The sequence below is a fragment of the Phocoena sinus genome, chromosome 5 (genome assembly GCF_008692025.1).
Source record: "Phocoena sinus isolate mPhoSin1 chromosome 5, mPhoSin1.pri, whole genome shotgun sequence".
NCBI lineage: Eukaryota > Metazoa > Chordata > Mammalia > Artiodactyla > Phocoenidae > Phocoena > Phocoena sinus.
Window position 1 is genome coordinate 43,456,989 of NC_045767.1, and position 14,655 is coordinate 43,471,643.

The following is a 14,655-nucleotide window of genomic DNA, read 5'->3' on the forward strand; positions in this document are numbered from 1 at the left end:
CATATTGTTTTCCCTAGTGGCTGTACCAGTTTATATTCTCACCAACAGTGTACAGTATTCCTTTTCTCCATGTTCCCATCAACACTTGTTATCTCTGGTCTTTTTATGATGGCCATTCTAACAGGTGTGAAATGATAGCTTATTGGGGTTTTTTTCATTTTCAATTTCCTGATAATAAGTGATGTTGAGCATCTTTTCATGTACCTGCTGTCCATTCATATGTCCTCTTTGGAAAAAATGTCTATTCAGATTCTTTACCCATTTTTAATTGGATTATTTGGTTTTTAGTATTGAGTTATATGAGTTCTTTATGTATTTTGGATATTAACCTCTTCTCAGATACATGAGTGGCAAATTTTATCCCCCATAGGTTGCCTATTCATTTTGTTGATCATTTTTTTTGCTGTGCAGCTTTTTAGTTTGGTGTAGTCCCACTTGTTTATTTTTGCTTTTGTTGCTTACGCTTTTGGTGTCATATTCAAAAAACTGTTGCCAAGACCAGTGTCAAGTGCTTTCTCCCTGTGTGTTCTTCCAGAGGTTTTATGATTTTAGGGCTTACATTTAAGTCCTTAACCCATTTTGAGTTATATTTTTGAGTGGTGTGAGATAGGGTTCCAATTTCTTTTTTTTTTTTTTTTTTGCATGTGAATATCTAGTTTTTTCCAACACCATTTATTTATTGAAGAGACTATATTTTGCCTGGTGAGTATTCTTGGCTCCCTTGTCAAGTATTAGTTGACCATGTATGCATGGGCTTATTTTATTTTATAATAAAGAAAAAACAAGTTATTTACTGAAAGCTCTCAAACTGTGGGCACATTTTCTAGAAGTTGAATCTTTGCACTGATTTATTCAGTATTTCTCCAAGTATTTTCCATAGCTAGTTTAGCAAAAACTAAGGGTTTTATGACTTAAAATATTTACAAAACACTATATACTACATCCCTGCCTTACAGATTCAAAATATACATTAACATGAAGGCTTTGAAATCTATAGTACCACAAAGTATTATAATTTTTAAAATGGGTATTTAAAAAAATTAAAGATCTGTTACTTTGTAATCCTTACAGAAAAATAGGATAGAGAGTCATTTACAACTAACATCCAGGACAGATCTGTTCAAATTAACAATATTTCCAGAGCTTTGATTTTCTAACTCCAAAGGAGCACACTAGTGGAAAAAAATAATACATTTTAGCACATATTCTGCATAAATTTACATAATTCAATGTAATATTTCAAAGTATTTTGTATGAGGAGTGACTGCTAATGTGTATGTTTCTTTTTGTAGTTTTAAAAATGTTCTAAAATTAGATTATGGTGTACATTGAATTGTATACTTAAATTGGTCAGTTTTATGGTGTGTAAATTAAATCTCAAAAAGCTGTTTAAAAGTATTGTAATGTGTATAGAGCCATGACTCACATAGTTCATTCCCAGTCAGAATAACCAAATTCATCACAAACGAGTGGGGCAGTGGTTGAAGGATGGATTTTTTAATACAAGGTGTTGAAAAGATAAAGTTGGATCCCTACCTCACACATTTTAATCAGAAAGACTCCAATGGCTCAAATTTTAAAGGTGAAAAAATGAAAATAAAATTGAAAGAAAAGTGGGAGAATTCTTTTTATTATCTTGAAGTGGGGAAGACCTTCTAAACACAAGAAATTGAACCTCCAAAAGTGTCTTCAAGATAAAAAGATTTTTTAAAATACATGAATGAAGTGAAAAAACAAACTGGGAAAAGCTATTTGCTGCTCATGTCATAAACCACATGCAAAGAATATACATATAAATATCTATCGCACTATTGTTTGTAATATCACAAGAATAAAAATGTCCCAAGTATCCATCAATAAGTGACTTGTTAAATATAATAGATTCTTACGATGGATATTCCACAGCGACCAAAAAATGAATGAGGCAGCTCTATCTATATACTGATATCTCCAAGCTAAGTGGAAAAGCAAGGTGCAGGAATTTGCATACAGTATGCCTACAGGCGGAAGGACCCACAAGAAACTAGCAACAGTGATTGCCTCTAGAGAAGGAACCTACATGTCTGGGAGACTGAGAGGAAAGAGAAGAGCTTTCCTTTTCATTGCACATCTTTTTTAAATTTTATGAAGGTGCATGTTTTATCTATATAAAAATAAATATTTTAGACTTTAGACTATACAAAGTCTAAACACTTTAGTCTATACACTTTAGACTATACAAAGTTAAAACAACTTAAATCCTTTATCTGTATTTCTCAAACAGATACTGCAAAAGGGACCCATAGACCCCAGGAATATTTCTTTAAATTCTCTCTTTCCTCTTTCTTTTGTAATATTCTCATATTCCATAATTTCTATCTAGTCTTTTTCCCACAAAAATCACACCTTCCCCGCCCCCAAAATCTCCTTTGCCCTCAGCCTGAGTTTTTTGTGCTAAACACTATTCTACGTGGTTGGAGACATCAATGGCTAACACAAAGATCCCTGTCCTCATGAAGCTTATATTCTATCAGATAGAGATATTTACAAATTTAAAAGCGTAATAAAATTAAGAATAATTTAGTAAATTAGAGGATGATGAGTACAATGGAGAATAGAAAAAAATAGAACAGAAAGAGGGCACGTCATGGATAGGAGAAGGTCGTTTGCAATGTTAGATGAAGAGGTGAAGGTTGGCTTTAATGAAATGGTAGCGTTTGAACAAAGGCAGAAGCAGATGAGGGAGGGAGACATGTAGGCATCTTGGAGAAGAGAGCTCCAGACAGAGGGAAGAGACAGTGTGAAGGCCCTAAGGCAGAGCGTATCTGGCATCTTCGAGAAACATCAAGGAATCCAGTGTGACAGATGATGAGGAAGTGGGAAGAGAGTAGAAGATGAAGTCAGGGAGGTAAGAAAGGTGGGCAACCAATCAAGTAGGGCCTTGTAGACCATGTACCACGAGGCTTTTGACTTTTAAATGAAATGAAGAACCATTACAAGATAATGCCACTGTAGTTTTCCATTATAACCCACACCCCTTTGTCATCCTGATGATTTGAGTCCCAAGCCTCAACCCAAGCCACTCACCATCATGTCATCATCACAGGTCAGGTGCCACAACACCTCGTCCCTCAATTCTGATGAGGATTATTAATGGATAACCATTCTGAGTGCCTTTCAAAGTATTCTAACTAGGAATGCTTTCAGCATTTAAACTACTGTGCAGACAATATTCTAGTGCATTTGTCAAAGAATTGCAAACCATTTGTTCAATGAATATCTTTGTTTCAGTTGTTTTAATTTATTCTTTATTTGAGTACCTTTGCCTGGCTCTTGGAAATATTAACATCCTTCTCCCAAGCACATCTTTAAAATTTTTGCATCCTCTATCCATCATAACCTCAACTCTGACCACACGCTCCTTCATAGACTGATCCCCAACTATTGTCATGTGTGTTCTCAGCAACTCCGCCAGTGTCTGAGATGCCACTGCCTGAAGCACCTTCTCACCAGATCGTTTCAAGTCCCTCTTAGGACCAGCTCCTGGCTTCAGCTACAGCATCGCATTCCATGTCTGGTTAAAAGCCTCCTTATAAGTATCTGTTCTCCTCTTTTAAATCCCTTCTCAAAGCTTCCTCTAATCAGTTTTTTGCAAGGTGGAAGATCTAGCAATTTAATCATTCTGTCTTGTTTTAACTGACAAGGGTTTGAATAAAAGATTCTTTCCATTTTCTTTCATCTGAGGCACCTTTGGAAGGGCTGGAATGTTTATCAGATCTGCTGGGCTTTTCAGAACGTGCCTTAATCCCAGATGAGTAATAAGATAAATAATTTTGAGTTTGTGTTCTATAAGCAGACAGGGCATAGAAAAATGTTCTCTTTGATTTTTTTTGGTGGGGGGGTAAGGGCACTGGTAACATGGAGATGTGGTCAAGGATACAGAGCCTATATTTGGATAAGTTGCTTCAGTTTTTCACTAATTAGATTTCTAGGAATCAGACTTATTTTGAACTACATGTGCACACTATGTTTTTCTCAGTTTGTCATTCCTATGCTCTGGCAAATTTCTGGATCTAATTCCAAGATGTTACAATTTCCTCATGGGTGCTATAAAAGTGGTACAGTGTGCTGGTTAATTTTCTGATGTGGCTGTCAAAAAAAAAAGAAACTCTATCCAATTGCTTTTCCCACATGTTATGATTATCTCCTTTTGGCAAGTGTACACAAGGCATATACATTAAGCATTGTACAGATTTCTTTTTTTATTTTATTGATGTATAGTTGATTTACAATGTTGTGTTAATGTCTTCTATACAACAAAGTGACATATATATACATTCTTCTTCACATTCTTTTCCATAATGGTTTGTCAAAGGATATTAAGTATAGTTCCCTGTGCTATACAGTAGGACCTTGTTATTTATCCATCCTATATATAATAGTTTGCCTCTGTTAATCCCAAACTCCCAACCCTTCCCTCCCCTACACCCTCTCCCTTGGCAGTCACAAGTCTGTCCTCTATGTCTGTGAGTCTGTTTTCGTTCTGTAGATATGTTGATTTGTAAAATATTTTAGATTCCACATATAAGTGATATCATATGGTATTTGATATGGTATCATATCTTTCTCTTTCTGACTTACTTTGCATAGTATGATAATCTCTAGGTCCATCCATGTTGCTGCAAATGGCATTATTTCATTCTTTTTTATGGCTAATATTTCACTGTGTATGTGTGTGTGTGTATGCATATATATATATATATATATATATATATATATATATACCACATATTCTTTATCCATTCATCTGTCGATAGACTTTTAGGTTGTTTCCACAGATTTCTTATTAAAGCATAGGTCCAACCATGCAATAACTGCTCATTTATACCACCCCAGAATCACATGTATACTCCCACCCAAGATGCTGATAGCTCTAAGACATTAGCCTAGAAAATCAAGTGTCCCAAGCCTACACTACACACCTCTCAGCCTATATGCCAAATGTGATGCTAATAAATGATCCATCATCCTCAGTGGCCAGGCTTTGTGGAGGGAAAAACCAAATCCCATTAGATCAGAGCTGAAGAGATCTGTTGCCTGCTTCACTCAGACCATGTGGCAACATGTGTGATTTAATTTCACTCAGCTCTTTAATTGAGCCCCAGTGCTAACAGCTTAATGGGACAGTAGGGCATTATATCCTGCAGATTTTAAATTAAAGTTTGAGACAACTCCACTCAGGACATGCACAGTACTCCAATTAACACTAATTGGCATTACACATGATTTTCAAATGAAAAACATGATTTTCCTGGAAATGTCACTTCCTTTCTCTTGCTTTAAAAAGCCTATAAATTCTAAGAAAACGACTGTGGAAGCATGCAAAGATTAGATATAAAGATGTCTATCTATCATGGTGTTTATGCTAGCAGAAAACTGGAAGCAAATGTCTATAATGGGGAATGTTGTACATAAAGGATAGTAGAGGCAAATGCAACAATTTTTTAATGTTATGAATAATTTTTGACATGGAAAGATGCTCACGATATATTGTTAAGTGAAAAAAAGTTAAAGACTTGCAGGAATGTCATAACATCACTTTTCTTCGTAGCATAGGAAGAAAACACCAGAAGGATGTATACGTCAAAATGTAAAGAGTAATTATCTGTGAGTGGTGAGAATAACTTTAATGTTTATCTTATTCATTTGCATCTCTAATTTTCCTTTTAAAAATGTGTACTTTTGCAAAAGCAAAACATTGTTTTTCAAAGTCCACCATTGATTCCTGCAGAAAAGAAAATGCAAATGCAACAAAGTGATTTATTCTGGATTTTTTAAAATCTTCACTGACTTCATCTCCACCAACCCTTGTGTGGGGCACTGAGAACTCTCTATCAATAAAGTGCTAATAATTTTCAATGGAATTATTAGGGCAAACAGGGTATTTAGACACACATGGAGAGGTGAGCCCTGGGGTGAATTTTTGCAAATGTCCATTCTCATGTTCAGTTATGCCAAAAACCCCACCTAAGAGGGTGCATTTATGTCCGTGTGTTTCTCTTCCAGAGCCAAAGATGTTTGTCTTGCTCTATGTTACAAGTTTTGCCATTTGTGCGAGTGGACAACCTCGGGGTAATCAGTTCAAAGGAGACAGCTACTCCCCAAGATATATCTGTAGCATTCCTGGCTTACCTGGACCTCCAGGCCCCCCTGGAGCAAATGGTTCCCCTGGGCCCCATGGTCGGATCGGCCTTCCAGGACGAGATGGTAGAGACGGCAGGAAAGGAGAGAAAGGTGAAAAGGGGGCTGCAGGTAATGAATGAAGTTCCATTAAAAAAACCCTCTGTCACCCCCACCTGAAAATCACTCCCTTGTTTTGTTGCTTTTTCTAATGAGAATTGCCCTTTAAATCCCTTCTCAACTTCACCTTCATTAATCGTAACAATTTACTGAGTCCTCACTATGCTTCAGATACTGCTCTAAACCCTCTACCTGCATTCTCATTGCATCGTAGTGACAACTCTTTCAAGGGGACGTGATCACGTTTTATACATGAGAACACAGAGCGGTAGCATGATTAAATGAATTACTGAAGATGGAAGTGCATGTCTAGTGACTGGCAGAGCTGGAGTCATCTAGAACATCTGATGTCCGTGACCTCTGGGCTGGTACAGCCAGCGGGCAATGGCTGCATGTGAGACAGCATAGATGGATAGACAGACAGATGGATGGGGAGGAGACAGAGAGATGAAGGAGAGGCAGGAACTAGGAGCCAAAAGCACAGGGGCCATCCTGCTCTGCACTCATATCCTTAACAAAGACACAAAAGGCTTACTTGTCACAAAGGAAATGACAATAATACTGTATAGCCTACATTTCCTAGTTCAACACTCTCCCACCTGTCCTGTAGCAGCTGAAATATAGATGTCATATTGCTCTTTACAGCAACACAATTGTGTCCTACTCTTTCAGTAATTTTCACTTTTTTCCCCACAAATAAATTGGCCCATGAAGCTTGCCAGATTCTGCAATCCTTCAAAGTAAACTGAATTGAAACTCTAGTAAGGCTGTGTTAACCCTAAAAGAGGAAAATTTGGGTGGAATCAATCTTTGAAAACAAGTTTCTGAGTGTAAAATGTGGAACAAAAGACAGGAAGAAAAAGTCAGTAGATCTAAGAAATACATCTCTAGTCATTGCACGTGATTTACTGGTATTATATGAAACAATATCATAATATATATTCAGAAGATTAGATACCAATTCATTGCTGAATTTATCATGCAGAAAATATTTGGCAAATAAGAAGCTACTGAATCTATGACCCTTAATCAACACTAGATAAAGTACCTTTAGGTAAATTTTCAACATCAGATAAGGAACTTTTCATTTGGAGTTTACATTTCATCTTTCAAAGGCTCTATTTGGTAGCACATATGAACACTCTTACTGCTGTATCATGATCATGAATACGTTTGAAATCCTATAATAATAACACCAGGATCATAGTTAGATATTACTGGCCCTTTCAGTTTATTGTGTCTAGAAGCAATAATGTAGGAGTCACAGAAACATTCACTGGAGTCAGAAAGACATGACATCTTCAATTACTAACAGCATCCTTGAGAAGAAAACCTCTTTGAGCCTCGGTTTCCTTATTTGTAAGTTGGGGGTAGTAAGTGTCATTGTGAAATTAAGGAAGATAATACATGCAAAGTACTCAATAGAATAAGTGCCATGTAGTAAGCATTCCATAAATGTTTGCTGTTATTATTTATTACACTGTGATCTGCAAATATTAGTCTCAGCTAGGTTTGTGAATATTCAAAGCCATATAATAAACTAGAAATGAGCTATCCATTTCATGAGGTAGTTCTAGTGTTATTTAAAGATATGTATATGGATATGTATTCAGAGCAAATTGAATGTTTGTAACTGCTACAATTTTAACCATATATGAGATCAGCTATCCCCCATATTCATCAATCCATTCATTCATCCATCCATTCATGCATTTTTCATTCAACAAATATTTTTGTGCACCTCTTGCTCTCCAGTATTGTTCTAAACCAGTGTTTCTCAACCTCCACACTGATAATATTTGGGTCCAAATAATTATTAACTGTGGGATGGCTATCTGGTGCATTGAATGACATTTAGCAGCATCCCATTTGATGTCAGTGACATCCCCCACCAATTGTGACAACCAAAATGTCTTATGGCATTGCCAACTTTCCCTTGGTGGGCAGTGTTTAATTGCCCCCAGTTGAGAACACTGTTCTAGGGAATGCAAACATGAACAAAACATTGTCCCTGACTTGATAAGCAAACATTTGGGTGGGGGAGGCCAATATGGAAACACATGATTACAATATGTCACTATCAACATCATCACCATCATCACCATTAAGAACTTACTGTGTGTCAGCAATTTTACATTTAGTACTTAATTTCAGCCATAACCTTATTAGCTAAAATTATAATCAATAATAATAATAATGTTACAAATGACAAAATTGAGATTCAAAAGTAAAAAAGACTTTCCCAACCTTAGTTATTTAAATCCAATATATATTGATACATATACACAAGTAAGGATATACGACAGCTAAGAAAGGTAAGAATGCCTTTGTGGTCAATGAAGAGAAGCACACCTCATTTACAAACAATAACAGAGTCCTGTGGCTTTGAGAATTAGCTTTTAATGTGGCTGGAACTGGACACAACTTGGTTGGAAGCTTCTGCTTCCTGTTCCCCTTTAATACCATATATGTCTTCTCATTCATCCCTACCACATCCACCTCAACCCCCTGGCAAGGTCAAGTATATGTCTTCTCCAACTTCCCTCCTCTAAATTACAAATACAGAGTTTATTATACTGAATTATCAATTTTCTGTAAAAATATCTGTCTCCCTCACGGGTCTATAGCAATTATTGTGGTAGCATATTTTTAAAATTTAATGCGAATGCACATCCATATAAATATCTTCAAATAACACTAGAACCACCTCATGAACAGATTATTCTACTTCATTATATGGCTTTGGATATTCATGAACTTAGCTATGGCCCATATTTGCAGATCACAACATAATATGTCATCACAGCTAACTTGAGGGTAGGACAGGTGTCATTCATGTCAATGGCATTCAGCCCTTGGAACAGTGCCTGGCATGTAGTGGATGACCAATCAGTATTAGATGGTTTAGATAAATGTATGCATGCACACATACATATATGATGGATGGATGGATGGATGGAGAAAAGAAATGGCACTGAAGAAAAAAATCCTTGTAAGCTTGTTTTGTGGAGAACTAAGAAGAAATTCTTTCTCTCTAAGCTTCAGTATCTAAGCATAGATTAACACTCCATAATTCTCCTCTCTACCCAGCATATGTCTGACTGAATAGGGAGGGGGAATGATTTATCCCTTCATTCCATTCTTCATTAATTGGCTTTTATCACAAGGGTAAATCCTTCATGCAAACAGAAAGAATTACTGTAAATTATTACCACTAGTCCCTGATTATCTAACTCTCAGCAGTTCAAAATATTAAATAGCTATAGAGATCCAAGTGTTGAGATTATAAAGATCTTTTCATGGCTAGCATTGTAAAATTGCATCTTAGTATTTACGGTTTGGTCTCAAAGAATTTTCAAGAGGATGAAACCTCAAGCAATCTAGTCCAACACCTTCATTTCAAGAACTGGGAAACTAAAGTCAGAGAGGTAAAGCCCCTTCTTCACAGTCACCTAACTAATCCATGGCTGAATTAGGGCTTGTCAAGTCTACTGAGTCACTGTTTACTACTTTCCCAATGGCTTTAGAGTGAACTTAGATCCAATTTCTTCATAGTACAAACGGGGCATTTGAAACTAAGACAATAAGTGACTTGCCCAAAGTTATAGAGGCAAAGAAATTTCAGTGCATAATGAAATTTAATGGCAGAAATTGTTACTGATGCCAAAATGTTTTTTTATTGATACATCAGTCACTGGTGAAGACAGCAAAAGTTAGCTCCTATTGAAAATAAAATAACAATGTATAAGTTGTAGTCCTTGATTCAAAAGTTAATTTAATAGTAAAATAGTATTCATAGTTCATTTCTACCAAAAAGAAACAAACACTGAAAGATTAGACTATTATGTCCTTATTTCCAGAAATAAATACCAGTTTGTTTTGGCTGGGGCTAGTGGAATTTCGACTTAATAACAAAAGTCATCTAGAGCTGGAGGATGGTCCTGTGACCAGTAACAATGCTGATCCTAGTCACCAAAAACGGGTTACATTTATTATTAGCATTTTCTATGCATCATAAATTATTACACAACCTCTTTCTAAAATTACTGAAACAAACTACTTGATGTTTTAAGGGTAAAGCTTTAATTCTCCTGAAACTTGTATTATCCAGAACACTTCATTGCTAAATTTGCCAAATAACTGAAAAATGATCAAATTCATACATTGATGTATGTGTAATATTCAAATAAATGATATCAAAGCACTATCAAGATAAAAGGTTTAGCTTAATAAAAGTTCCTGAGAACAAATACATAGTTAAGAGTAAAAGTACACAATATAACAACAATATGCTTTCCCTGACTACAAAAGTGCATTACAAATTACCAATCATTTGGATACTTTTCAAGAAAATATTTATGGAATGGATTTGGCCATAAAACTGAATGACATTTTTTATGCTTTTAAGTCACTGTTATTACATATAAGGTTTAAAAATTAAATAGATTTTGCTTATCACTTTCAACCCATGGTCACAATTTCTCTACATTTAGCCTATGGTTGACCTGTAGATATAAATATCTGAACAAACAGAAAATATTCCAGTATGATGATTTTGAATTTGTTGAAATCCTTTCACAGCCCTTATGTATTTTCTACAAATATGGAGACCCAGAGAAAGTAAAGGACTTGCCTAAAATAATACAACCATTTAGCTGCAGAGCCAAAAAGAATGAAAGGTTTTTTATTTCAGCCCCAAAAGTAAGAGGCATTTTGATGAAGGAAAAACATCATTAGGCTAAGACTTGGATTCCAGTCCTAGTCTTGCTACTGAAGCAAGTTTCTTCACCCTTCTGGGATTCAGTTTTCTCCTTCAAAAATGAACTCCTGCACAGTGGTGGCAGTCACTGTTGTTTGGTTATCATGACATATTGAAGAGCCCTTACTGTGGTGCACTTTACAAATGACACTCTGGCCACTGCCCCAGATGTTCAGATGCCAGAGTCAGGCAGGCATGAGTTCAGATCACAGCTCCATCACTCCCTAGCTCTGTTTCCTTGAGCAAACTAATTTCTCCATGGCTCAGTTTTCTCATCTACAGCGGAAGTAATAATAATTCTTAGTTCATAAAGTTGTGCAGGGCTTAAAGAAGATAATGCATGCACCTAAAGCATTGACCCTGATACATTGTAAATGTTCAATAAATATGAGCTAATCTCACTTTAACGTTTTATTGGGTTGGCCAAAAAGTTCGTTCGGGTTTTTCCAAACCCAAACAAAACTTTCTGGCCAACCCAATATTAATAATCCTGATAGAAGTAGAATGGTACATAAGACTAAGTAGCCTCTAAGGATTCATCTTGTTCTGTCTTCCCCCATGACCTCACTCTGGGGAATAATATCATGCTCCTTGAATTCCTCCTATAGAGATAACTATCTATATGTGTCTAATTTAGCAGCAGGTAATCTGTCATCAAAATGACGGTTACTTATTTTAAATTAATCAGGTTTTAAATGATTTCTTACATATTCAGGAAAATTTTCTTGACATTTTGATGAAATTTTTCTATTTCCATTTTAGTGCATCAGTGATTTATTTAAATATTAATTATGTAGTAGTATACTGTTGAAAGTTGACTGAGAAAAACAATTTAGGGTATGTGGGCATGTTGTTTGTGACTCTATATTTACAGAAACTGTTAATTAAACTATAAACTCTTTTTGAAGGTTTGAGAGGTAAGACTGGACCACTGGGCCTTGCTGGAGAGAAAGGGGACCAAGGAGAGACTGGGAAGAAAGGACCCACGGGACCTGAGGGAGAAAAAGGAGAAGTAGGTCCTGTTGGGCCTCCTGGACCAAAGGGAGACAGAGGAGAGCAAGGGGACCCAGGGCTGCCTGGTGTTTGTAGATGTGGAAGCATCGTGCTCAAATCTGCCTTTTCTGTTGGCATCACAACCAGCTACCCAGAAGAAAGATTACCAATTATATTTAACAAGGTCCTCTTCAATGAAGGAGAGCACTACAACCCTGCAACAGGGAAGTTCATCTGTGCTTTCCCAGGAATCTATTACTTTTCTTATGATATCACATTGGCAAATAAGCATCTGGCAATTGGGCTAGTACACAATGGGCAGTACCGGATAAAGACCTTTGATGCCAACACAGGAAACCATGACGTGGCTTCGGGGTCCACAGTCATCTATCTGCAGCCAGAAGATGAAGTCTGGCTGGAGATCTTCTTCGCTGACCAGAATGGCCTCTTCTCGGATCCAGGTTGGGCAGACAGTTTGTTCTCTGGATTTCTCCTATATGTTGACACAGATTATCTAGACTCCATATCAGAAGATGATGAGCTCTGATGAGGACTGCTGGTCTGAATGTCCCAAGATCCTTGTGGCAGACACACTGATTTAATCTGGGGCCGTGGAAGGTGGGACAAGCAGAAATGAGATCCAAAAAGACACCCACTCAGATTCCAGAGAATTTACAGATAGTTCTAGCAGAATTTATTAAAACACATTGAACTACCAAACCATTGAAACCACACCAAAATGAATTCTATAAAACAATAACCCCAGATATGTTTTCTCAAAAGTGATGTTCATAAATATTTAAACAAATTAAAGACAATGTTACAAATTTTCTATTAAATTCCCTGAGTGCTAAAACCAGCTGGCAATGATATTATATCATTAAATCTTCATACAATTACATTTTTGCCTGTTACTTAAGAGAGTCATAACATCCCAAAGTCCTTGACAATTCTCAAAAAGTAAAAACCCAAAGGTAAGAGAAGCCAAGTAATTTCAAGCAAGCTAAAGAGAAGTGATTATTTTACTATATTATTCATTCCTTCATGCTTGTATATATTCACTCAACAACTCTTTAATGAGCCCATATGAGCCAGACACTCTGATGTTGGGTCAGATTTAATGATTTAAAACAATATCTGTACCTTCATACAGGCTAATGTGTGATGAGCACACTCTCACAGTTCAGTGTAATGAGCACCATGGCAAATAAAGTGACTGGATGCTGGAGGCATCTGTTCCTGGGGGTGGGAGGCAGAGAAGATTTTACACATGGAAGGACATTATGTGTGCTAAGTGTATACTATTAAGTAGGTGGGAGGTATGCAAATAAAACAAGGAATTCAGAAGCTGCATTCTCCCCATCTCATCCTCAAACACCATCAGGAATGGGTGAAAAATCTAGAGATACCCTGGGAGGGGTAATGGAAATGAAGAGAAACAAGTTACAGAGACCAGTCAGTAGATCATTCTCCTAAATTCTTTATTGTGATGTTTACCCAGGACATATATTTGTCCTCTTAGCTTTCTCACAGATAAGAGCACTACTTTACATTATAGTAAGACATTATTTCTCATGGATTTCCCAAGTATTAAATTCAAAAAAAGCAAAGCATATGACCATTGATTTATGAATAAGTTGATGGGAGGAGTGAACAGGAGGAGAAGAGGGTGTGACCAAATATCTAAGCAAATAGCTGTCTCTTCAGTTTCACACATACCTTAGTTCCACTTTCTCTTAGTGTCAACATCTTGTTCACGACTGAACTGCAATTCCTCAATCTCACCCATAATACTCTCACCCACACTCCCTTGGCTGATAGTAATGGTGTTCTCTTGCTCCTCCTTTTTGGCATCATCTGACCCTCCTTCCATGTATTCCTCTCTTTACTCTCTCATTTAATAAATATCATTTAATGCCTCCTATGTGTGAATCATCACATTGGGTTCTGTGAAGGCAGAGCAACATCAAGATGAATATAGAGCAGCCCCTGCCGTCAACTTTCTAAGGACATAAGAAAGGAAATGACATGCACACAAACACAAATACCTAGAATTCTGGAAATAAACATGCTGAAATATGCTAAGTGCTTAAACTGGAGATAAAGACAAAATATTTTAGAAGGAATGCTGAGGGGAACATGTTAACTCCAAAACTGGGATGTAAGAGAAAACAACTAGGGAAATCTCTGCCCCCTTGGCCTGGAGTGACAGATAAGAAGTGGAGTGGCCAAAATGGAGAAAGGGCATGTCCAACAGAGGGAACAATGGGGACAAAGCATGAAAGTGAGAGCAGAGACCAAAAAGAAGAATCCATAGGCCATATTTCAAAAGTCTCAATTGTCTACCTGAGGATTGGGGAGTTTATTCATAAGAAAGTGTGAAACCCCTGTGTGTTCCAGAGCTGGGTGCTACTAATATCAAGGGTGAAATTTACAATGATCAAGCAGCTGTACATAAGGGCAATACTTCCTTCTCCCATCTTGCAGATCTATCTTGCTTTCTTCATCTTCCTATGCCCACCATGCATTAACCACTTGTTCCTCTCCTTCTGAGTCAGGACATGTATCTGGGAGACCAAGGTCAATAAAGATTAGACAAAGAAGAGAGAGAAGAGGTGTTTGAG

At 36.8% G+C, this 14,655-nt stretch overlaps 1 protein-coding gene across 3 annotated transcripts in view; it reads left to right on the forward strand.

Moving 5' to 3' along the window:
* C1QTNF7 (C1q and TNF related 7) overlaps positions 1-13,927 on the forward strand; it is a 137,351-nt gene extending 123,424 nt beyond the window's left edge. For all 3 annotated transcript variants that reach the window (XM_032633750.1, XM_032633749.1, XM_032633751.1), the window contains exons 2-3: positions 6,046-6,291; positions 11,947-13,927. In XM_032633750.1, coding sequence (XP_032489641.1) covers positions 6,054-6,291; positions 11,947-12,578 — 870 coding nt within the window. In that variant the 5' untranslated portion in view covers positions 6,046-6,053 and the 3' untranslated portion in view covers positions 12,579-13,927. The remainder of the gene's footprint in view (positions 1-6,045; positions 6,292-11,946) is intronic.
* Positions 13,928-14,655: the final 728 nt, after the last annotated feature.